General features: G+C 51.6%; 8 protein-coding genes across 8 annotated transcripts; 4 read left to right on the top strand and 4 right to left on the bottom strand.

Moving 5' to 3' along the window:
* Positions 1 to 2: 2 nt before the first annotated feature.
* On the bottom strand, positions 3 to 820 carry J4E82_001998 (uncharacterized protein; the record flags this gene model as incomplete). Its single annotated transcript, XM_051728302.1, has 2 exons — positions 3 to 568; positions 625 to 820. 2 exons carry the CDS (start codon positions 818 to 820, stop codon positions 3 to 5), a joined length of 762 nt encoding a protein of 253 aa, XP_051591715.1.
* Positions 821 to 3139: 2319 nt separating this feature from the next.
* On the bottom strand, positions 3140 to 5519 carry J4E82_001997 (uncharacterized protein; the record flags this gene model as incomplete). The annotated part of the gene is made up of 4 exons (XM_051728301.1): positions 3140 to 4231; positions 4279 to 5123; positions 5175 to 5342; positions 5393 to 5519. 4 exons carry the CDS (start codon positions 5517 to 5519, stop codon positions 3140 to 3142), a joined length of 2232 nt encoding a protein of 743 aa, XP_051591714.1.
* Positions 5520 to 5836: 317 nt separating this feature from the next.
* Positions 5837 to 10359, top strand: J4E82_001996 (uncharacterized protein; the record flags this gene model as incomplete). The annotated part of the gene is made up of 7 exons (XM_051728300.1): positions 5837 to 5975; positions 6028 to 8648; positions 8697 to 9481; positions 9756 to 9777; positions 9833 to 9967; positions 10020 to 10087; positions 10167 to 10359. 7 exons carry the CDS (start codon positions 5837 to 5839, stop codon positions 10357 to 10359), a joined length of 3963 nt encoding a protein of 1320 aa, XP_051591713.1.
* Positions 10360 to 10427: 68 nt separating this feature from the next.
* J4E82_001995 (uncharacterized protein) lies at positions 10428 to 13260 on the top strand (the record flags this gene model as incomplete). Its single annotated transcript, XM_051728299.1, has 10 exons — positions 10428 to 10526; positions 10911 to 11085; positions 11146 to 11390; positions 11442 to 11481; positions 11533 to 11903; positions 11955 to 12285; positions 12346 to 12489; positions 12554 to 12803; positions 12866 to 13022; positions 13087 to 13260. The coding sequence occupies 10 exons, from the start codon at positions 10428 to 10430 to the stop codon at positions 13258 to 13260; spliced, it is 1986 nt and encodes a 661-aa protein (XP_051591712.1).
* Positions 13261 to 13545: 285 nt separating this feature from the next.
* On the bottom strand, positions 13546 to 14049 carry J4E82_001994 (uncharacterized protein; the record flags this gene model as incomplete). Its single annotated transcript, XM_051728298.1, has 2 exons — positions 13546 to 13918; positions 13976 to 14049. The coding sequence occupies 2 exons, from the start codon at positions 14047 to 14049 to the stop codon at positions 13546 to 13548; spliced, it is 447 nt and encodes a 148-aa protein (XP_051591711.1).
* Positions 14050 to 15862: 1813 nt separating this feature from the next.
* On the top strand, positions 15863 to 16916 carry J4E82_001993 (uncharacterized protein; the record flags this gene model as incomplete). The annotated part of the gene is made up of 4 exons (XM_051728297.1): positions 15863 to 15881; positions 16096 to 16301; positions 16364 to 16762; positions 16818 to 16916. 4 exons carry the CDS (start codon positions 15863 to 15865, stop codon positions 16914 to 16916), a joined length of 723 nt encoding a protein of 240 aa, XP_051591710.1.
* Positions 16917 to 17442: 526 nt separating this feature from the next.
* On the bottom strand, positions 17443 to 18164 carry J4E82_001992 (uncharacterized protein; the record flags this gene model as incomplete). Its single annotated transcript, XM_051728296.1, has 2 exons — positions 17443 to 18065; positions 18116 to 18164. 2 exons carry the CDS (start codon positions 18162 to 18164, stop codon positions 17443 to 17445), a joined length of 672 nt encoding a protein of 223 aa, XP_051591709.1.
* Positions 18165 to 19142: 978 nt separating this feature from the next.
* On the top strand, positions 19143 to 22586 carry J4E82_001991 (uncharacterized protein; the record flags this gene model as incomplete). Its single annotated transcript, XM_051728295.1, has 3 exons — positions 19143 to 19305; positions 19367 to 21156; positions 21204 to 22586. The coding sequence occupies 3 exons, from the start codon at positions 19143 to 19145 to the stop codon at positions 22584 to 22586; spliced, it is 3336 nt and encodes a 1111-aa protein (XP_051591708.1).
* Positions 22587 to 22845: the final 259 nt, after the last annotated feature.

The raw sequence follows: 22845 nt of genomic DNA, 5'->3' as shown, positions 1-22845 counted from the left end.
GCTTATGCATAGAACCAGTACTGCGCGCTGTACTCAACGGTAAAGCTTCCCTCGATTCCACTGCAGTCCTTGGGTGCCATGCCTCCAGCGGTATGTATCCTGTAGACCTCGTTGTAAGCCCAGGGGTCAGTGCCTTCGCTAGTGACGGTGGCGTTCAGCTTCAGCCATGGGACGCTTCCAAGTCCGTTGGTACCCTTGGCTGCGGCCTGGGGTGCGGCGCTCTTGCTGTCGACCTTGCACTCGACGCGGCCGTAGTTAACTTTGTCGGTTTCCAGCATGAAGAGAGGGACACCAGCGGCAGTGAACTGGTGGTGGCCTGATATCCGCTGCTCTGCTTCGGCGGAGTTTGGAATGGCATAGTCAAGTGCGAGCGTGGTTACCTCGGCGAGTGTGTTGACGTTGAGACGGGCGGCATCGCAGGTTGCATTGAAGAGCGTGGCTACAGCGCCCACAGCTTTGGGCACATCGGAAGACGAAGATGAAGCACAAGTGTAGTTTTGGGTGCCGCGACCTATAGCGATGTGGCGGAGAGTGGTGCCTTGCGCTGGGGCAGCGAGAGGTGTGGGTGCTACTTGTTATTAGCATCTATGGGCCATGCGTTATTGGAAGGAACCAGATACATACCAGCAGGCAGTGCAACATTTGACAGATCACATAGTGAGTCTGTCTTCCTCAACTCGTCGTACAAAGCCGCTGGCAGCCCCGCCAGATGCTGTCTCGGGACGAGTGCTGCTATCGAGTCGACAGTCTGTGTTGGAGCAGCGAAGAGGGCAGTCGGGGCCAGAGCCAAGACAAGGCCGAGAGTGGTAGTGAAGATCATGTTCGATTATCGACTTGTGTTGTCTTGGCGGTAATATGGATCGAGTGCTTGGTACTGGTTGCCGGGTGTTGGATGTTGTGTAATGTCGATCCAGTGGACGAGACGGCGATGATGTTATATCACGAATGTGAAGTGGATGTGAGCCTTGCCGGTGTTGCTAGGATGCGTGCAATCTTTTCTTGGAATAGAATATCGGTCAGGGTGCTGATCTATTACAAGACCTTGTCGGAAGCAACGAGATCCGTAATGTAAGAAAGGAACACGTCGAAGCGAGATGAAAACGTGGTAAGACGGAACGTAAACAGCGAAAACCTATTCAAGGAAAGAGCCCCAAGGTCAAGGAAAGCACGAAAGTGGAACAGTTGTTTTGGTGAGGGGCGAGCGTAGGAGAGCGCGTTGATGGGTGAGTAAACCGTGAACAAGGCCGTCTATGCCATGTTCCTATATAGAAACTGCAGCCACACGTCGCAAGCACACGACAGCCATCTTTTCTTTCCCCAGCGCCTAGTTCGCTCCACACAGATCCTACATGTCCATGTACACGAAGCCGATCAACCGTTACCGCCAGTTCCACTTGCCCAACCAGACCGTGTCGCTCGCTAAAGTAGAAAAAGACCCCAAATATAGCCAGCCAGGGTACGATTGGCTGACAAGAATCGAGAGGGAGGGGACAGAAGGTTCGTGCGTTGTGGTTCGCTCATCTACCGAAGCGCTTGACGGCCACTATACTACGTTCGTCTTTGGCGTAGACGCCCGTGGGGATCGCTGGCGAGATGGCTATTTTGGGGGCTGGACGGAGGGGAGGTTGGTAAGAGTTCGGGAGCGAGATTATGTGTATTGAGCTGCTGATGCGGAACATATTCTGAACATGCGAGGCTGCTGATGGGAGTATGTCATCGAGGCTATGTGGTTGTCAAGATAGATACTTGATGATGGTTCTTCAACTAAGTCAGCCGAATGCCGCCCTCCTGTGCGAGTAAACATCACAAAGCACTCCGCGTCCAAATCCTCGATATTCCTCTCAGCGATAAGTTTGTATCGAAAATAGCACACCTCCAAGATCCTCTACTACAGTGCGTGACCTTGCAACCTCTGCAACCACCGGGTCCAGCAGTCGCTCTCTCCACACCTAGTCCTTCCAATTTCCTTCCCTTCGTTCTGCATCCCCACCACCCGCAGAGCCGCCCGTCCTACACACAATCTCAGCTGCTAAAGTACCCATGTACCCGGTGAACCTACCTAACAAGCCGTATCCTCTACCATGCCTAAAGTAGAAGGTACCTCTCCCAGAAAAAGACCACAAATCCACAATAATGACTATTAATACAAACTACATCGAGCGGAGAAATGACAGCTAATATCTCCCACTCAAGTATCCACAGTGGCCGACCAATGGCAGACGTGGGCAGGAAGGGCGCCTCGAACGTTCTTATGCCAGCGCTTCGCTATTGGCAGCAGAGGCCGCAGAACGGGTTTCTAGGATGATGTTCTTGCTTTAGCTTGTCGACCCGCCGCTGGCTGGCTAGGGATGTCGATGTCGTGCATGTCAAACTTGTTTTGTGTTCCGCACTTGCATGCCGCATTTCTGTTTCCACAGTGGGTTCGTTGGTCGACGATTGTCGAGAGCGGTTGATCGGCTACGAAAAGACTAAGAAGGAGGGCATGGATGAGCGTGTCGCCTTGCAAACTGGTAATAACCCATACAGAAATACTGATATTGCAAGACACCATACATAACCGTGGAACGTCCTTCGCGCTTGTAGAAAGATTTGGCAGTCTTGGGTCAAGAGTGGCTCATTTCCTTGCCGTCTCTCCGTTGTACGTTTTTCGGTCAAGTACACGTCAGTATGGAGACCGAAGTATCATATCCAAGATCTTCCTGTGATCATTCGCCACGCGACATTTTTACCAGCCGCCATATAGTCAAGAAACCGATGCACCATAATATCAGAAAGGGTTACACGGCAAGCAATTGGGGCCTGTAGGAGGCTCAAGGCGAGGTTATTGACATTCGCTATTGGTGTTGCTTGTTGCAGGTGCGTATTTGCACATGTCTTGGTCTCTTGGGGCCTCTGAAGAAGCTGCTTCGTAGGTCATCACGAGGCCGATCAAAAACAAGCAGACCGTCTGTCGTGTCACGATACGTCTTGTTGGAAGTCAAGCACACTAAACAGGTCTCTCAATTTCATTGAAACAACCAGGGCGTGCGACATGGCCAACACGCTACAGCCAGTCCAGAATAGAAACGCCCACATGCTGAAGACCACCATAATAGTACAGACGTCTGGAGACGTTGATCCTTCGCTAGTTCTCAGCCCATTACGACGTTCCTTCGTCTTCGTTATGCCACGCCGCCGCATCTTCTGGCCCAGGAACAGGCCCTCCAGGTACACTTGGTCCAACAACGACCGCTGCGCCTGCACTCGCCTCGTAACTAAACAAGAAATAGAACACCATGAAATGCAACGCCAGTAAGTACCCCGCAAAGATGTTGCGACTTGTTCGTGTCTGAAGTACGAACTTGGTGACCCGCAGGATCATGCGTTCGAAGAGATGCATGCGCTTCATAGCCCTTGCGCTTTCGCGACCTCGGAACGCGGCGAAGGGACTGAGGTTAGATTCATAGGCTGATCGGTACTTGGTATCGACCGCTGAACCTCCACCGTCGCCCATGTTGATGGCCGAGGGATTAGGGTTGGTAGCGTAACTCGAGGCGCTGGATGCTGGCCCTCGGTTGACCGCGTTGTAACTACTCACATACCTCGTCTTCTCATACAAGTCCAGATTGTCCTTCTGTAGCGCGCCAATCTCGCTTCGCAATGATGAAACTGTTTGGTAGGACTTTTGAAGCTCAGCCTCGAGCTCAGAGTTGCGCTTCTTGAAGCGGTCGCGTTGGGCGGTAATCATCGGGAGGATACCAGAACCGCCTCCCATGGGCTCGACACCACCGCCTCCGGCACGCAGAGACGCCAATGTTGGGGCTTGCGACGAGTTGTCGAAGCCAGAGATGATGGACGAAGTGGGTGATGAGCGGCCTCTTCGGCCCCCGGCAAAGGAAGATTGTGGATAACGCGATACGTAAGTCTCGGCGACTGACATGCCAGATGGGTCAAAGGCATTGGTCGCCTCTTGCTGGACTTTCTCAAGATCGGCTTCCAGTGTTTCGTTGAGTTGTCGTGACTTTTCCAAGTCCATGTTTGTGTTGGAGAGTTCTTCTTGCAGAGCTTCAAGTCTGGTCTGGAGATCCTGGTGTGAGACTCGCATTACTGTAAGTTCGTTGCTGAGTTTCTTGTTGCGAGCAAGTAGCAGCTGTTCGAGTGTTTCGCCTTTGCCTTTGCTAGACGCATTGTTTTGTGAGAGTGCGACCTCGGTGGCTTCGTCGTCATCGTCGCCTGTCGCGAACTCAATCGACTAGCACAAGTTAGCTTGGGCTTGGAAATGCAGTTTGAGAAGCATACCTTCAACACTTCTAGTTCCTGCTTCACATTCTCGTAATCGCTCCACTTCAGTACCTTCTCGCGAAGAGCTTCCTTCTCACTCTTGAGTGACTTGATTTCACGTTCCAAGCTTCTCGTCTCAGTTTCGAGCCGTGTTCGGTCGGAGTCTTTTTCGAAACGCGCATTCTCAAGCTTTCGCAGGAGTGAAGAGTTCTCGGAACGGAGTCGCAGGAAAGCAGGGTCATCTTCAGCAGCAAGCTGCTGCGCTGGTGCGGAGGCAGACTGGGCCAGTTCGAGGCGTAACTGCTCGTTTCGTGCCGTGATTTCGGCCAATCGATGGCTTGTTCGCTCGAGCTCTGAGCTGACGATCTCAAGCTCCGCAGCAGTGGCGCCCCGGCCGCCTTCTTCGTCAGTGGCCTCCCCCTGGCCAAGTCGCTGTGAGACTTCGTAACTGGCCTTGAGTTCCTTTAGTAGTCGATCCTGGTTCTCGACCTTCTCTTCTAGACTCTTCTCCTTGGATTCCCAGTTGTCTTGCTTCTCGTTCAGGACAGCCGACCATGATGCTTCCACATCCTTGATCTTGCTGTCCCGGCTGTCCTCCAGGGCCTTCCTCGCTGCACGCTCCTGTTCCAAGTTCTTGTCCGACTCGTCAAGTTGTGTAGTGAGACTCGCCACCGTCTTTTGCAGGCGCTCGTTTTCGGACGTGAGTTTGGGCACAAGCTCTTCCGAGGTTACAAGCGAGTCGACGGAGGCTTCGAGGAGCGGATACGGGTCGGGTGCTTCAGAGAGCGGCGAGTAGACCTGGAAGAAGGCGGCCTGCACCGTCTTTGACTGGTTGGAAATAAGATCAATGAAGTTTTGGTATGCTGTGAATCTGACTTAGCAGAGCACGATGGGCGGCGCGAGTCGAGGCTTACACTTCAAGAGGCCTTTGATGTCGCTGAGCTTGCTGGCATCGTCGAGTTTCCGGAAGTCTTTGGTCTTCTGCGCGAGATCTTTTCTTTGCGTGAGCGTGTCTCTTTGGTGCGCGACGAGATCCGAGGCTACAGTATCGAGTTGCGGAATGAGCGTGGTGAGATCGATGTCTGGCGCATCGTTAGCCTTGGCCCATAATGCTGGTCGTGCATGTTCGTACTCCGCCACGCGCCAATAGCCTTTTGGAACTTGTTCTCCTCTTCGTGCTCGTCTTCTGCGCCGGACTCTTGCCTCTCGGCGGTTGTTCGAGTCTCGGCCCTCTCGTCCATGTCGACTCCGCCCTCCATTGGTGCGCTTCGGTCGCCGGCCGTGGTGCAAGAACGATGTGCAGCTGGAATGCGAAAGGACTGGCAGCTCCTACGGCCGTGGTCAAGCGTGCTCGAATGTGCTCTCACGGCGCGTTGGGAATCATGGGCTGGAGTTGGTTACGTATGCATACAGCTTCCCGTGAAACCGCGGAAGGTGCGGCGTTGGGCGGCCCTAATTGGTGGGCTGTGGCACTCATAGCTCGCCAGGCAACACGAGCGCATTCCACCATCCACCATGCGCGCATCCTACATGTCACTGCCGTAGCCGGTCATGGCGCGTGTGATGGTCGACAATCATGGCAGAAGCATCTTTCCAATCGCAGCGACCGCCTCCGCTCGATGGCCCATACATCCTCCGCAAGCTCGTCGCAAACCTACCGCTGTCCGCTGACGGCCCCTCTACAGACGTGCGCATCACATGTGTAGAAGTATGGAGTATGCGCGCCCCTGTGTACACGTGCGCCTCGCCAGATACTGACGCGTTTAGACGGCAATCTCTACGTTGGGACATCCGCCTCCGAGATCATCCACTTCGTCCTCCTACCACCAGAGACCGACGACCCTTCCGAAGAACCTACTGCCATCATCGCCTCCCGGCTGGAGCCGCCGCACAATGACAACAGTGGGCCTGGCGTGCAGCAGATCCTGTTGCTTCCCAAGATCAGCAAGGCCTGCGTACTGTGCAACAACACCCTCTCCATCTACTCGCTACCCGAGCTGAGCCCAGACTCGACCTTCAAGCCAATCGGATGTCTTTGGGTTGGAGGTGTGGACTTGAACGAGGACGTCAATGGGTCTTCTGAGGATGGTGTAGTCGTCGTCATTGGCTTGAAGAAGCGACTACGACTGGTGCAGATATCCGAGAACTCCCCTCCAAAAGCGATCAAAGCAATCGAGTATGGAGGTTGCTTGGTTTCCGTCCGCCGAGATACTTTCTCATGCGCTGCCGATGCGCACTCGTATGCCCTCCTAGACATCGTACATCAGCAAAAGATAGGCCTGTTCCCCATCTCATCCTTGGACCCCGATGCTGGTGATGTCGGTGGAGCTGCTGAGCATTTGGCGACCGTACCTAGTGCACCCTCTAGAAGCGCTTCTTCTGCAGATCGACATCTGCGAGGCCCTGAGGAGCAGCGTGGTCATGCTCGAAGTACTAGCCTGAATGTGCTTGGTCTCGGCGGTCCTTCTAGAACAGCAAGTCCACAGCCTCCGGCGCAGCGATATGGGTTCGATGTACCAGAGTCGCTGTCCCGGGACATGTCACCAGCCCCTGCCCGTTCCCCTGCGCGAGTGCCCGTGGGGGGTGAACATTCTGAGAGATCGTCTAGTCGTCCTCGTGGCGGCGCAACCTCACCCGACAAACCTTTACCGCCACCTCCGACAGAGGAAGATAGGCCACAAGCTGAGGAGCCACCACTGCCGCAACCGCCGCCATTCATCCCGTTAAAACCTCACGTCGCATCACCAAATCCGAACGAGTTCTTACTAACGGTCGGCACAACACCTTCTGATCAAGGTGTCGGCATGTTTGTAAATCTCGACGGGGACATGTGCAGGGGTAGTATTCAATTCAGTAGCTACCCTGATGCCATCGCTGTCGACGGCTCGGGCATGGACTTCTCAGCATCTATCAGTCCCGACATGAACGCCGAAGAAGGCTACGTGCTAGCCGTCGTTCATCGAGAATCACAAGGCAACACTACCTATGGTGTCGAGGTACAGCGATGGGATGTAGATCCGAGCGCTGGCGAAGTGGATAAGTACTGGCTCAACTTCAGTCCTCTCGGATTGCCAGTGCACAGCAAAGGCTCCTACATATCGACGCCTATAGGTATGCGCACCGTAGTGCAGCCTTTCGATCTCGTGATACCAGAAGTAGGCGCAAAATTAACCGTTCGGAAACTGCAACTTACTCCGACCGAAGAAGCAGCAGAAGAGGCCACTCGGGTTGAAAAGAGCCAAGCAGCCGCCGATCGTGAGTTTGCAGAGCGCCTATCCAAACTGCAGTCTCAAATTGTCGTCTGGGCTGGTGATCAGATATGGTGGACGGTACGCAATCCACTAGTGACCCAGTTAGATTCTCGAATCGAAGCTGCGCAGTATGCGCAGGTGGGAGATGTGGCACGCATTCAGCCCGCCAGAGGGGCCATAGAAAAAGTACTAGGCGATATTCGAGGACGAGAACCGCAAAATGAGTCTGAATACCTCAGTCTCATATACATTCGTCAAAAGGCCTCGCTCATGCTCTTCATGGACGTGGTCCTACGTACAAAGGCCGACATCATCATATTCGAGAACGAGAAGCGCATCACAGAACAAGCGCTCATCGAGGGCGAGATGGATCCGCGCGTTGTCTTGAGCCTGATGCCGATTCTCTATCGAGAGGTCGTTCAAGGATCTGATGGCATACAAATTTACGGCGGCATCACGACCCTGGTAGAGCATTTTTTGCAACAGAACGACGTTTCTGCAATGCCAACAAACGTCAATGGTCCCTTTGGTGATAATCTTTTGCACTTCGTAAAGCGTTACCTTCAGTTTTGGAGACGGCGAAAAGGAATGGCCAGTGTGACCAACGACCCATCAGTGTTTAAGAGTGTCGATGCGGCGCTGCTTCATATTCTTTTACTGTTGGACCAAGGCAGCGCGAAAGGTACCTCCAGTCCAGGCGCCCAACGAGCAGAACTCTATGACCTAGTAGATAAGGAAGTAGAGTGCTTCGACCGTGCTGTTCAATTGCTAGAGCAGTTCAAGCGTCTCTTTCTGCTCAGTCGCTTGTACCAAGGTAACTGCAAGGCTTCCGTCAAGGCGTCACACGTGCTGGCGACCTGGAAACGAATCATAGAGGGCGAAGAAGACAAGGGAGGGGAACTTGTAGATGGCGAGCAGAAGGTGCGCGACTACCTACGAAAGATTCGGGATCAGGGACTTGTGGAAGAATACGGCGCTTGGTTAGCTAATCGGAACCCCAAACTCGGTGTTCAAGTATTCGCCGATGATCAGAGTAGAGTCAAGTTTGATCCTACCCGAGCTGTTGCTTTGCTCAGGGACAAAGCGCCAGGCGCGGTCAAAGACTACCTGGAATATCTGGTCTTCGGCCAGAAGAAGGTACGACTAGAAGTATAATTAGGTGACTCTCGCTAATATGGTTCACAGCACCCACAGTATGTGAATGAACTCATTGCTTTCTATCTCGACAGCGTCATCAATGAGCTCGAAAGCAACGCTGGATCGCGGGCCACGCTGTCGCAAAGCTACGAGACGTACCGTATCCTGGAGCCACCCAAACCAACGTACTTCTCCTTCATAAACGACAATGCTCTTGCTGCAGAATGGTGGCATGCGCGTATACGTCTACTCCAATTACTTAGCGAGACATCCTCTTACGATGTGAACACAGTTCTGTCGCGCCTACAGCCATATGAGCAAGAGCTGGTCTCCGAAATGATCATCTTGAATGGCCGACAAGAACGACACGAAGAAGCGCTAAAACTGCTCACCCATGGTCTCGGCGACTACAACACTGCTATAAGCTACTGTTTGTATGGTTACGCCTCCATACATCGACGTGCTACGCCAGGCGCACCCCCTGTTTCGCATAGCCAGATACCTACTCGTCCTGAGCAGTCACGCATGTTCGGACACCTGCTAAAAGAGTTCCTGACTATAGAAGACCTTTCACAACGTGTTGAGCGAACAAGTGAACTTCTAGAACGCTTTGGAGGCTGGCTCGATGTAGCTGATGTGTTGGCAATCGTGCCGGACGATTGGTCAGTAGATGTGTTCTCTGGTTTTTTGATACAGACGTTGCGGAAGCTGGTGAGAGATAAGGCAGAAAGTGATATCGTGAGGGCTCTTAGCGATGCGCAGAATAGTCAGACGAGCAGCAAATTGGTAGAGAAGAGAGACGAATATGGCGCCACATTCGAGAGGGTAGCTTAGTAGGATACATGCTCATATCGTCACGGCAAAAATCGAGCTGAAGTACATATATCAAATTTGAGTCGTTGTGGTCCTCAGTGTGGCTGTCTTGAACGATTTTGAAAGTCCACTGCGCTGGGCGCTCGCCCCTGCCTCGTAGGAGTCTTGGCATTTTCCGTACCCGAAGGCACGAGCAACGCCGGAGTGTAGCCACCAACACCGCTCACTTCACTCTTTGATTCATCTCAGCTTCAATTCAACTCGATTTGTATTAAACCATCCGCAATCGCTTAGCATCACGATGCAGCGCCGTATGGTAAGTGTCGACGATTTTTGCATCGTGTTCCGCAGTTTGGCGCTAACTGTGGCAGCTCACCAAAGACGAAGAGGCCTCAGCTCAGAGCGAGGATCTGGAGGTGCGCCGTGAGGATCAAGAGAAGATCAACAAGTTCAGTTCGCTGCATCAAAAAGAGGAGATCCTCGAGGAAGAGCTGAGGGCCAAGATTGTATGCTGCGAAACGCCGCCGTTGGTCGGTATGTAGTCTAACGTAATCGCAGAAGGAGAAGGAAGATTTGGAGGAGATCTCGGGCGAATTGGAGCTCGTCGATGAAGAGGAGAAAGTACCGTAAGTTTTTTGTGATCCGCTGCAAGGTGGGCCCTCGTCAGAGGTAGTATAGCTATCATGAAGCTAATCACAGCCACAGGTACAAAGTGGGTGACTGTTTTGTCTCTTTACCACAGCCGCAGGTTCTCGAACTCCTAAGTTCTTCCACAGAGAACATTGATGGTGAGGTAGAAGCGCTAAAGGCCAAGCTAGAAGGCATTCAAGAAGAGATGGGGGAGTTAAAGAAGGCCCTTTATGGACGGTTTGGACGCAGCATCAACCTTGAAACATAAGCAACGCAGAAGTCATGGGCTTCCAGCTTGTGTTTACCGATAGAAAATCCAGTATCAGAGTTGAACCAATGTTCAATCTGATGGCTCCTTTCCGAGATAAGGTCAAGTTCGGAATCGGCGTTCCCAATGCATGCCGTCGGACTAAACAGATGCGCAGAAAAACCCATGTACGTGACTCATTCCAGGCAAGCTTCGCAGCGATGTTCCGGTGTCCCTGGGAGCCGCGCATCGGTAAACCAGCCGATGCACAGCAACGCCCTATGGTGCTTAGTTTCCCATGGGTAGCTAAACGGTACCCGTCATCCATTCGTAGGTCAAGCCCCGCCTACTCCAAATGGGGTAACGCTGTGATCGACAGCCAAACATGCAGCCACATCATTATCGATCAAGGGCATTGTGGCACATACTAAAGCACCTCGGATAGCTGATTTAAGTGCGCGGGGTCAAGCGTTTCCACTCTAGACCTAAATCTATTTCATCGATTTCTTGATTCCCACCGTTTCTACAAAAGTACATGTCGTCCGTCCGAGGCTTTAGTGCTGATAGACAAGTCTATCGTTCGTATGGTTACCATGGACAGTGCCGATCTAGAGAGAAGTTATTCCCGGGAACAGCAAGGCTTAGGACCGGGGCATGAGGCTATCACATCGCCGGTCGCTCTTGTCCGGAGTTTTACATCGAAGAGTCAGAAAAGCTCAAGAAGTTGGCAGAGCTCGAGGAATCACAGTATGCATGCTCATTCTCAGTGTGATGTTGGGGCTAGTTTCCACTAACGGGTCAACATAGCCGGCGTAGAAAGTTCGCGTGCTGCGCGATTGAGGGAACTTGGAAAAGATGTCGACGATTCTTCCGATGCTGAAAAGGAAGACGCAATTGAGAAAGTTGCGTCGCGAACACCATCAACGCTTAGTTCGCCCGGAAGATCAAATGCTTCTTCGGTAATGTCGAGCGTTGACGATAGCCATGCGAGTGGCCGACGTGTTATTCGCTTTGAAGACGGAGATCCCGAAAACCCCAACAACTGGGGTCGTGTGAGTTGATGTGCGGTACTAAAAGCGATACAAGGCTGATGAGAAATGAAGTGGAAGAAGATCTACGCCCTTCTCGTGGCCATCATGAGCGGCAAGTAACCCCGTCCGACTTTTATAGCTAGGAGAGCTGACCTGTACATAGTCATGAACAGTACCATGACCTCGAGCCTAGCAGCCGGTGCTGCAGTCCCTATATCCCGTCACTTCAACGAGTACGATGAGTATAAACTCATTTTGCCGACTTCAATGTACCTTGTCGGCTATGCATGCGGTCCTATGCTTTGGGGCCCACTGTCGGAATCGTACGGCCGCAAGGGAACTATGGTAATTTCTTTCGGCATTTTCACAATCTTTTCGGTCGCTTCAGCTCTTGCACCGAACTTTGCAGCGCTAGTAATCTTCAGATTGCTGGTTGGCGTGGGAGGTAGCTGTGCCATCAGCGTTGTTGGTGGTATATGCGCGGACATATATCACAACCCCAAGTATCGTGGTAGGAGTATGGCTATCTTCATGGTAAGATGATTTCGCTAACAACGAATATCCTATGCTCATCTTTTACAACAGGCTGCGACAACCTTTGGCCCGATTCTAGGCCCCTTGGTATCAGGCTACATTGCAGTCGTCTCTTGGAGCTGGGCCTTCTGGGTTGGAGCTATATTCGCCGGCGCAACATGGCCGTTGTTCTACTTCTTTGATGAGACATATGGTCCAACAATCTTGAAGCGTCGGGCTCATCGGTTACGCAAAGAAACTGGTGATGAAAGGATCGCAGCACCGCTGGAATTAGAGAAGACAGATTTGAACCACATCGTCACTGTCATCTTGACTAGACCGTTGCGCATGATCTGCTTCGAGCCTTTGGTATTGTTCACTTGCTTGTACCTGAGTTATGCCTGTAAGCCAATTTTCTTCGCTGATACGCGACGGTAGCGATGTGCTGATACCTCTCTTCCAGATGCCATTTTTTACATATTTTTACAGTCCTATCCCATCATATTCCAAGGCATCTATCACTTTAATGCTGGAGAGACCGGCATTGCATTTCTCCCCATTGGCGTCGGTGCAGTCATCTCTGCTGGTATCTACCTTTCTTGGGACTGTACGTATCTTCCACATACTAACTGTGTGTGAAACGTGCACTGACTTTGCACGTTGAACATTAGGGTACCTGGCACGCTCTCAACGTCTTAATCGGCCTTGGTCACAGAATGAAGAGATGCGTCGTCTACCTCTAGCATGTATAGCAGGTCCATTTTTCGTCATCAGTGCGTTTTGGCTTGGCTGGACAAGTAGAGAAGGCATACATTGGATCGTGCCTACTCTTGCCGGCATCTTGTTTGGCATGGGTTACCTGTGTCTATTCATGGCGCTACTCAATTACCTCGTTGACGCATACGAAGTTTTTGCTGCAAGGTAAGTTGTAACTATACCAAATATATACCAGACTTCACTAAACCGTATCTTCACAAATGTAGTGCAATGGCCGCCGCCTCATTATCCCGGTCTTCTTTCGGTGCTGTGCTGCCGTTCGCTGCAAAGCCGATGTATAGGGCTATGGGTGTGGCGTGGGCGACGAGTCTACTAGGCTTCTTTAGTCTGGCGCTTTGTGTTGTGCCATTTGTGTTTATAAAGGTAAGTTACGGTTGTACGTCATTCACTCGAGACATGTACTGATCTCATGTCTTTGACTTTGTAGTGGGGTGGTACGATGAGGGATCGAAGTAAATTCTGTCAGTATTTGAGGCAGAAGAAGATGGAAGAGGAGAAAGAGAGGGAGAGCGAAAGAGCGAAGGAGAAAGAGCGAGCGAGATTGATGGCCAATGAAGTCAGCGCTGAGACAAACGAGATCAAGGCGAAGGAAGATGTGTAGGCTATGATTGAGTTGCAGCATCTACATGCTTCACACTGCAAACGACGACGTCATAGTAGCTGGCTGTAGACGCTCCTCACGCTGTACTTAAGGACCACACACCACGTAGCTGGTTCGGGTCTCAGATGTCAGCTTGCTTACTTAACTATATCAGAGGACTCTACGGCACTACACTCATCCTAACCCGCATATAGAACACCGGTCACTGTCGGCCACAAGAACTCTTTTGTTTCGCGATGTTAGAACGTGATAGGAGGTGGCGAAAAGATCAGACCGACAAATCACTCAACGATAGAATCTCCTCACCTCGATATATCTCATTCCAGCATAGACAATAGCAGCAAAAGAGAAAGCAAGCCATGTGCCGATATCGCCACCATAATCACCAATCATCGCTGCAACTGGCCCAGTGTACAAGGTCTGTCCCGTACCAACTACAGCGCCTACCACACCAAAACAAAACGACAAAATGGCTGCGATGCCCATTGATAAGGTCCTCGGATCATTCCAGCCGGTAAGACCGTACCCACGTACTGGTCGAAAGATGACCGATTCCTCAAAAATGAGGACGAAGTAGACGATGGACCAGTATCCAATGACAGCGCCCGAGTTGGAGATGATATCGTTGAGGGAATTGTATCCTACGCACGCAACCACACTATGAGAAACATCAGCTGGAAGCCACGACAGACGAAGCAAGTATTAGGGAGCTTACATGGTCACGACAACACTGAGGAATGTGTAGATGAACCTTGGTAGCTTCGCTGGCCATGTGCCAAATAATTGCATCGAAAAATCGATCGAATACAAGTTGAAGACGTTGTTACTCATCATACTAAACGACAGCACGAAGAGAAGCAAGTATCTAACGTTTCCGAGTGGTCGTAGCACGTACTCGATCAGCGCGGCAGACTAACCATCGCTATTGGCGAATGTAGTGGCCCACTCCGCATTTGACCAGAGCGCTGACGCGAATCCAGCACCACAGATTATAGCGAAAGCTGGCAGCATCCGGATCCCGGAGGCGGCAATGGCGAATATTTCCCACGACGGTGTTTCTACGGGAAAGTATACATAGTAGTCTGCTGAGGCGGCCACCCAACTTGAACCACAACTAAGAATTATGGCTGCAAAGGAAAGCCCAAGGCTAACTTGTGTACTTCTAGATTCGATGATAGGGGAGGCCTTCATAGTGAAGCTTTAAGCTCCAACGGCGTAAAGGCTGATGAAAACCTACACACGGTTAGCATGTAGGCTTCGAAACATGATCAGCTTACCCACAATCATGAGAAATATCCAGGCTATGGGTTCATAATAACGAACGTAGCTGAATCCAGCCGTCGCGATGGTCCAGCTTAAAATACCGATGATGAAGATGCCTCATATAATACGGAGATTTCTTTTTGACATCACACCAAGCGTTTGACCTCCTTGTATACAGGCCTGAAATCCGAATATCATCTCGGTCAAAATGTTGAGAACAAACATGATCATCTTTGCACAATGACCGAATGTGTAACGCGAATTCACGAGGGCGCGACGGCCATGTTTTTTGCCAAAGGTCGTCAAGTATCCAGAACAGCATGTACCAAAACCTAAAAGCGTCCATGTGATAGCGGCAGTCTGCCTATATGTAAGATTGAACACTGACGGCCCTAGAAAGCCAACCGTGAACGTAGATATTGTCAGACCTGCGGATGCTCTGCGGGAAATCAGGATGGTTTGGGCTTTCAAAAGTACAAACGTACCATGTCAAGCACAGACCCCATATCGATTGCTTGGAACGTTCCTGTGGAAGTACATGCTGAAAACCTCTCGATTCGATCCCATATCCTTCCAACCATCTGGAGATTGCACCGAGAGGGCCGGTATACGTGTCAGAGATATCAATTGTGTGGCCTTCCTCAGTGGATATGGAGTTATCGACACCAATGCTCGTCGTCTTCTCCTGCGTGTTCACTCAGTTTCGTCGCTCAAGATCAGCCATTTTGAAGAGACGAGAATCGTTGCAGTGAACATCTTGCCGGACTTCGCACCTGGCTTATAAGCTGGCAGTAGCTGTGCCAACTTCAAATATCAGGAACTCTGGTCGTCCCGAGGTAAGACGTACTCAGTAGACCTGAGCTAGGAATAGGGCATGGAGGATTAGGTGGAGATAACGATAATTGATATCTGCTGATATGCAGCCCGACTGCCACTAGTCGAATGCATTGTGCCCAGGTATACATCGATGAAGAGTTTCAAATGCTTTTGTTCATTGACCTGAATGAGGAAGTCGCCAGCGGTTTTAGACCAAATGTACCTCGTATCATCGAGCCAATGCTCGACTCTGTAACACCCAACGTGAGCTTTTGACCAGCCGGGAGTATCTCTCTTTGGCCGGTCGACTTCGCTCTGTATTACATAGCCTCCAGCCAATATTCCACCTGTTCTGCTATTCTGAGAGACAATCAAGCTTTGCCACATTGAGGCAGTCGTACAGCATCAGTGCTATCAGTCTCATGGATTATCGAGGTATCATGGTTTGTATTAGGAAAAGGGGAAGCCCGCTAATGTACTTGTCGATCGGACGAGAACGTCCATATCGGTAGAGTGTGAGCATATGAGGCATAAAGCATTTGGTACGTATCATGGTTAGCGTCAGTGGGGTCTTGATAATGAACAGGAAGCCCGATTGACTCTCACTTTTCGTAGGCATGTGGCTACCAGTATACCCATCTTGACACTTCATGCATTTTGTCTTCCGCTGATGCCTCTATCTAACAATCCTGTGCCAACAATCACAACGATGACGACGTTCCCCACTCCCAACATCCCGTTTACATACTCCTGCAGCGTCGCTGTCATCAATCCCGGACGAGATCCTTGCAGGTATCAGGGGAGAGGAATTCGTATGGGAAGGAACGCAGCACATTCCTAACTTCAAAGACGGGTCAACCGCATACTGGCAAGAATGCCTTGCACTCGCACCCCGTCTCATTCGCGTCTTTGCTCTGGCCCTCGACCTCGATGAGGACTACTTCGACGATCTGGTCACACATGTAAGTGTGTCTTTACAAGATGCATGTGTGACATAATCTGATTCCATGCCTCCGCATTCAAGCCTGGAGACGATGGTGTATGTAACTTTTACGCGGGAAAATCCCCTGCTGAAGCTGCAGTGTCCAAGGATGTTGGGCTGGGCTCTCACAATGACCGTCTGTGCTTTACTTTGCTGTGGCAGGACTTGACTGGCGGCCTACAAGTGCTGACTCGAGGAGGACGGTGGACTGGGGCGACACAAATTCCTGGCACGTTTGTGGTCAATATCGGATACTTCCTTCAGCGTGTAGGCAATGATCGATCTGTGAGCACCGTGCATAGAGTGTCTTCGAGAGCTCAAGAAGATCGCATCAGTATGCCTTTCATCTTTGGCTTCGATGTCAACGAAAAGGTTGGTGTACTAGACAGTTGCATCGCGGAGGGTGAGGTAGCAAGGTATGAGCCCGTGAGCTGTGGAGAGGTATGACCAGACCATGCTACGTTATTCCAGCTGTTCGTGCTAACATGCTTCTCAGTGGGTGCGGACTGGATCCAATCAGTTGGACTCGAGTAAAAATGACTGGAATATAGCTATCGCGGAAGCTCGGGCTGCGAACACCCAGGAAAGTAGTTGATGTTGTAGAACCAGAGCAAGGCGTTTTTTGACTCCTCATATGTCAACATGAGTACTGAGCAGCACCGACACTACTTGAATCTTGATCGATCGACTCGTCCCATGGTCTTGATTGTATTTAAGACTGATGGCCTGTGACACAACATACATAAATATAGATTTGTTGATCTCCAGTGTTCCAAAGCCTTGGGAAACCCCAGAGAAGCTCGCAATTGCCTTGCTCATCAACACAACCTGATCAATCCAAGGTTGTCCTTAATATAATCTGATCACATGATGCTCAGTGCAAAGTCGATAAATCAAGCCAACTAGCAAGAAGGGTGAATATACCTCTAATTAGGGAGATTTCTAGCCGAGAAAAAGTTGTAGATGTAGAACTTCTAGTCATTTGAGGGAGTCATCAGGAAAGTACGAAGTTGTCAAACAATATGCAGAGAAAGGAAGAATCTGAAGTAGATGCTTCTGACGCAGGAGTAGATAAAAATGCGGGTATATTCATGACATCGTGCTGAGCTTGGCGTCTGGAGCTACCTCATAACCGGTGGTCTTGCCTCCTTGTTGAAAGCCATCCTGCTGCATAACCATTCGACCGCCTCCTGCACGCCAGTTCCTGTGAGAGCACTGCACGGGAGTACTCTGCTGTCCCTCACATTGCCACCCTTTTCTCCCTCGAACACTCTCCTCACAAAGCCTTCTTTGATCCGGACTACTTCGACACAATCTTCACGATCTTGTTTATTGGCGAGTATTAGAATGGGAACGCCGCTAGCATCTTCGTTGGCCAAGACGCTCTCTAGAACCATCTTGCACTCGTCCAGGCGCCCGATATCCTCTATGCTTGCTGCATTGTTCGCGCTCATATCAGCAAGAGTAGCGTTGCCGACATCGCTGCTGTCTATGACGAAGACGATAGCATGGCAGCTACTGTAGTAGGATTGCCACAGCCCACGAAGGCTGTGTTGGCCACCAACATCCCATATCTTGAGGTATATTGGTGGATTTGGAGGAGGAAGCGCGATGGTAGCAACATTCTGTCCGACCGTCGGGACAGTTTTGAGGTTGGGGTGGGAAGGCGTGTAGGTGCCTTTTATCTGCTCAAGCAGCGTTGTCTTGCCGGCATTGTCGAGACCGAGGAGAAGAACCGAGTACTCTGGGGTCTGTTAGACTTGTCTTGGTGGTTGCGGAGACTTGAATGCGCACCTTCCTTACTCGTGGCATGGAGATATATGGACTTGAAAAGGTGATACATATTTTGCGCGACGCGTTCAGTCGGCGCGCGCTTCACATGGTGGACGGGTGACGATCATGTACGGCGCGCGGTTGATCTGGAACGTGTCGTCCGCTATCGATAAGCACCGAGCGACTGATCAACACAACGGCATTCTTCATTCCGCCTGAGCTTTCATCACAGGCTCTACAAGTTGAGCTCTGTCTGGGCGGCGATTGGATCATATTGCAAGCGATTGGTGTTGTCGCGCTTCTACTGTGTAGGATTCACCACGTTTGACGACTGATGGCGCAAGGGACCTTGCGAATGTAATGTCCAGGAATAGTCAAGGACTCGTCTGATGTGACGAGCTGCGGGTGAAGTTAGTCTAAGATGTTGAGTGTGGTGCTGCTATGTCGTGGGCTACGTCGTTCACTCATGTTCTTCTTTGGCTGATTTCAATCGCTTTCCGCACAAGAGCAGGAGCCAATCGAGTGAAGCGTGCATGTGACATGCAAGAGCGAGACTACGGGAACTCTAGCCACAGCATGACATCACCTGGGCACCGCCATGGTGGCACCTTGACCACATAGCAGAACTGGCCCCAAGTAGCGCCTAGACGCGTATATTGTGTTGCCGCGGGTGCCGTGCATTACGTGCAGCGATTGCTGGCAGTGCATCTTATCTGGAGGAAAGTGAGAGGTTCGGCGCTAAATGCCCGACTGGTGCAGTTGATCGCCGGGAAATCGGACGTCCAACGAGGTCATCTGCAGCTTGCTCCCACACACATGCACACATCAGAGGGGCACGTCCAGCACTGTGATGCATCTTTGCTCGCACTTAATAGTTGCCATCGTACGGCGGCCGATTCGTGACGTGGGCAGATAGATAGCCTCGCAGTTGACTGTTTGAGCTGTGACCATACGAGCTCACCCGAAACAAGGTTGAGCTACAGATGGTCTGACTGGCTGCCCTTGCACCTGTCGAAACATTTGGAGCTCTTTGCACAGCGACACCACCATGGACGATCGGACGCCCACCGGAGGCAAGGCGAAGCTGTCGCCCGAGACGTCGCGCCGGAGCAGCACCTATGGCACAGGCAGCGACACGCCTACGCAGAGCGCGTCAGGCACGGATTCGGCGCGCAGACGCCCGCAAGCTGCCATGCAGCCCTCTGGCTATGGTAAGAGCTGCGTCCCGACAGCCAGAGAACAGCAGAGTGGACGAGGCTGACGCGACTACAGGCTCCATCACGTCTGCAATCGAGCGCCGCCAGCAGAACGCGACGACATCCGAAGGCTCGACCAAACCCAAGAAGCCGCCCATGAGCCGTCGCGCGACATCGTCCAAGTGGCCACAGAAGGGCCAGGAGTTCAGTGTCGACGACGCCGAAGAAGAAGTGGAGCTGGACCAGGCCCAGCAGGACCAGCAGAAGAAGCAGCGACAGACGCCGCTGCGTCGCAAGCCATCGACTGTCCGGCGCCGCACCGCCGCACCGCCGCCCAACCTAGCCACCATCGACTCGACCGAAGACGATGAAGCCGGGCAGGAGACTGCTGCTGCGCCAACGGCCGCTGATGCCGACGCCACACCCTCGTCCAGTGAGGAGACGGTACAAGCTGAAGACGACGAAGACGAAAGCGGAGGCGGCGATGAAGAAGACGACTTGAGCGATGCAGAGAGCTTTACCCTCCGCGATCGCCAGGACGCTATCAACGTCACGCATCCCTTCGGTATCAGGATCTGGAAGCCCGCCCTCTATAAAAAGGGCCGTTCGGTGCAGCGGAACGCTGAAGCAGACATTCATTCATCGCCAGGTCTCTACGTCAGTAGATGGCTGCTGCTCTTCAACATTGCCTGGACCCTCATCTTTGGTTGGTGGTTGGCTGTCGTCGCCATGGCCGGTGGTTTGCTATGCGCCCTGCTAGGCTTTAATGAGAGCTGCAAGGAATACTCTCGCCTGCTTTTCCACCTTGCCGGCTATCTATTCTATCCTTTCGGCAAGTACGTCAAGCTCATGCAGGATGAGGCTTACATAGAAGAGGACGAAGGGGAGGGTCGTAGCATCAGCGAGTACGAGCAGTGGCAGAGCGGTGATATCGAAGAGGGGCGCCTTTTCTTTGGTCCAACAACCGGTACGAGCTCTCTAATAGGCCGGAGACGCAACAGCGTTGATTCTGCCGGCGGAGAAACGACAAGCTTGCTTGGCAGAGATGGACGAGCCAATGTTCTTCATACCGATACTGCCAACACTAAAAGAAGGCTGTTTGGCCGTGGCAAGTGGAATCTTGGTCGAGTTGTCTTCTTCCTATTCTTCTACGGTTTCCTTACACCTTCGCTGTTCCTCGTCTCGGCCCTGTGTTGGTTCCTTGTTTTTACAATACCTATGGGCAAGACTACACTGCTGCTGTTCGATCATCTGCGGCGTCACCCTCTAGCCCTCTCGTTCCATTCTGATAACGGCAACGTGCGCCGTCCTGGAGAGTCGTCCTCGATACTTCTCTGCACCTACCGCGCAGTTGGAATCAAATACTGGAAGTACACCATTGATGGAACCAACATCTTCCTCATCAATCTCCTTGGCTTAGTGGCCTTTACCATCTTCGACTACTTCGTCCTAGCCGAGGCCCTGGAGATGAAGTTTTGGTTGACAGACCAGTTCCTGCTGTTCACCCTTGCCTTGTTGTCCATCATCCCGCTCGCATACTTCATTGGTCAAGCCGTAGCATCCATCTCAGCTCAATCCTCCATGGGTGTAGGCGCCACTATCAATGCTTTCTTTTCTACGGTAGTCGAAGTATTCCTCTATTGCGTGGCGCTTAAACAGGGCAAAGCCCAGCTTGTCGAGGGAAGTATCATCGGTAGCATCTTTGCTGGTATCCTGTTCCTGCCAGGCTTATCCATGTGCTTTGGTGCTTTGAAGCGTAAGACACAGAGGTTCAACGTCCGCTCTGCTGGTGTCACCTCGACTATGCTCCTGTTCGCCGTCATTGGCGCTTTTGGTCCAACACTGTTCTACCAGATCTATGGAAGCGTAAGACTTATCCCGACGTCCTCCATTGCCCCGCTAAAACTTATCAGCATGAGCTCAACTGTCGCCAATGTGTGCACTCTAGCCGACATGTGCCCCTCGAACGAGACTGCCGTAGATGCTATTACTCACAGACACCTGCATTGAACGATCGCTTCTATAATGAAGCTGTCAAGCCTTACACTTGGTTTGCGGCTACTATGCTCTTCTTCTCCTACATCATCGGTCTTCTATTCACTCTTCGAACTCATGCTGCTACCATCTGGACTGAACCAGATGCCCAGGAGAAGAAGATACTTGAAATGAGCGCAAGTAGCCTTAGCCAAAGCGGTCATATGGATTACCCTCACTCCTCGTTTGTCAGACAAGCGACTGGGCAGTCCGTCTCCCGTGCACACATTCGCGACAGCCAGTTGTACAAGCGTATGGTCAGCCAGACTTTGCAGGAGGTTGGGCTTGGACCAGAACAAAACTTCTCGGACGACAGGCGGCCGGCCTCCAAATCGGACAGCCACACCCCGCATATGGTACCACCTAAAGACAGTGATGCACATTCACATCACTCTTTCCACGTTGAGGGTCTTACAGATGATGCTGCTCAGTCACTTGCGCGACAAATCACAGAAATCGCGGCAACTACAACAGCTCTGGCAACGCGCGATGTTACTAGGGCTCCACGCAAAGCTGCCCAACTTGCTCATACATCGACCAAAGCGCACGTTGAGCGCCCAGTTCATACAAGAACAAACACGGAGGCTGCGCCCGAAGAGGTCGATACAGCCACTGGACACGCTTCTGGAGGTCACGACGCACCGAATTGGAGCCGACAGAAAAGTGCAGCTATTCTTCTAACGGCGACTCTAGCATATGCCATCATTGCTGAAATACTCGTCAATACCGTGGATGGCGTGCTTGAGGGCTCAGATATCGACGAGAAGTTCTTGGGCATCACGCTGTTCGCGCTGGTGCCTAACACAACAGAGTTTCTAAACGCCATCTCTTTTGCCATGAACGGCAACATCGCCCTCTCGATGGAGATTGGCTCTGCATACGCTTTGCAAGTTTGTCTCCTCCAGATTCCGGCCCTCGTCTTTTACAGTGCCATACACACGAGCTATATTCCCGCCCAAGACGCTGCGAGCCAGACGTTCACTCTCATCTTCCCTCAGTGGGATATGATAACTGTTATACTCTGTGTGTTTCTCTTGTCGTACATGTACGGTGAAGGCAAAAGCAACTACTTCAAAGGCTCTATACTGATCTTGTCGTATCTTGTGGTCATTGCTGGGTTCTATCTGTCTGGCTTCAACGATTTCCAGAAGATGGGAGTTGATCCAATGGACACTTTAGCGTTGGGGGGCTTGGTCGAGCAGCAGGTGCAGTCCATGACGTTCAGAACACTTTCAAGGGGTCGTAGTGGTGTTGCATATTAGAGCATCGTGTTTTGGTGTCTACATATGCTGGAGGAAGATTAAGAGAACACTAATGACTGTCTGTATTTGACAGAAGGTTACACACACGGTACATAGCGTAGGCGTAAAGGAAAAATTGGTACATTGGGTCTAGCTAGTAATGAATTGCACATAATGTGGCGTAGATGCTCAACCTTTTCATGGAAAGATCCCACTAGGGTTTACAGATATCACTCCGAATCAAGTTTGTGACCGTGATATTAGAGGGTCTCTTTCACAT

Source organism: Alternaria postmessia (assembly GCF_024291825.1).
Source record: "Alternaria postmessia strain BMP 2775 chromosome Unknown scaffold_8, whole genome shotgun sequence".
NCBI classification, from domain to species: Eukaryota; Fungi; Ascomycota; class Dothideomycetes; order Pleosporales; family Pleosporaceae; genus Alternaria; species Alternaria postmessia.
This window is presented reverse-complemented; position numbering and strand designations above follow the sequence as displayed.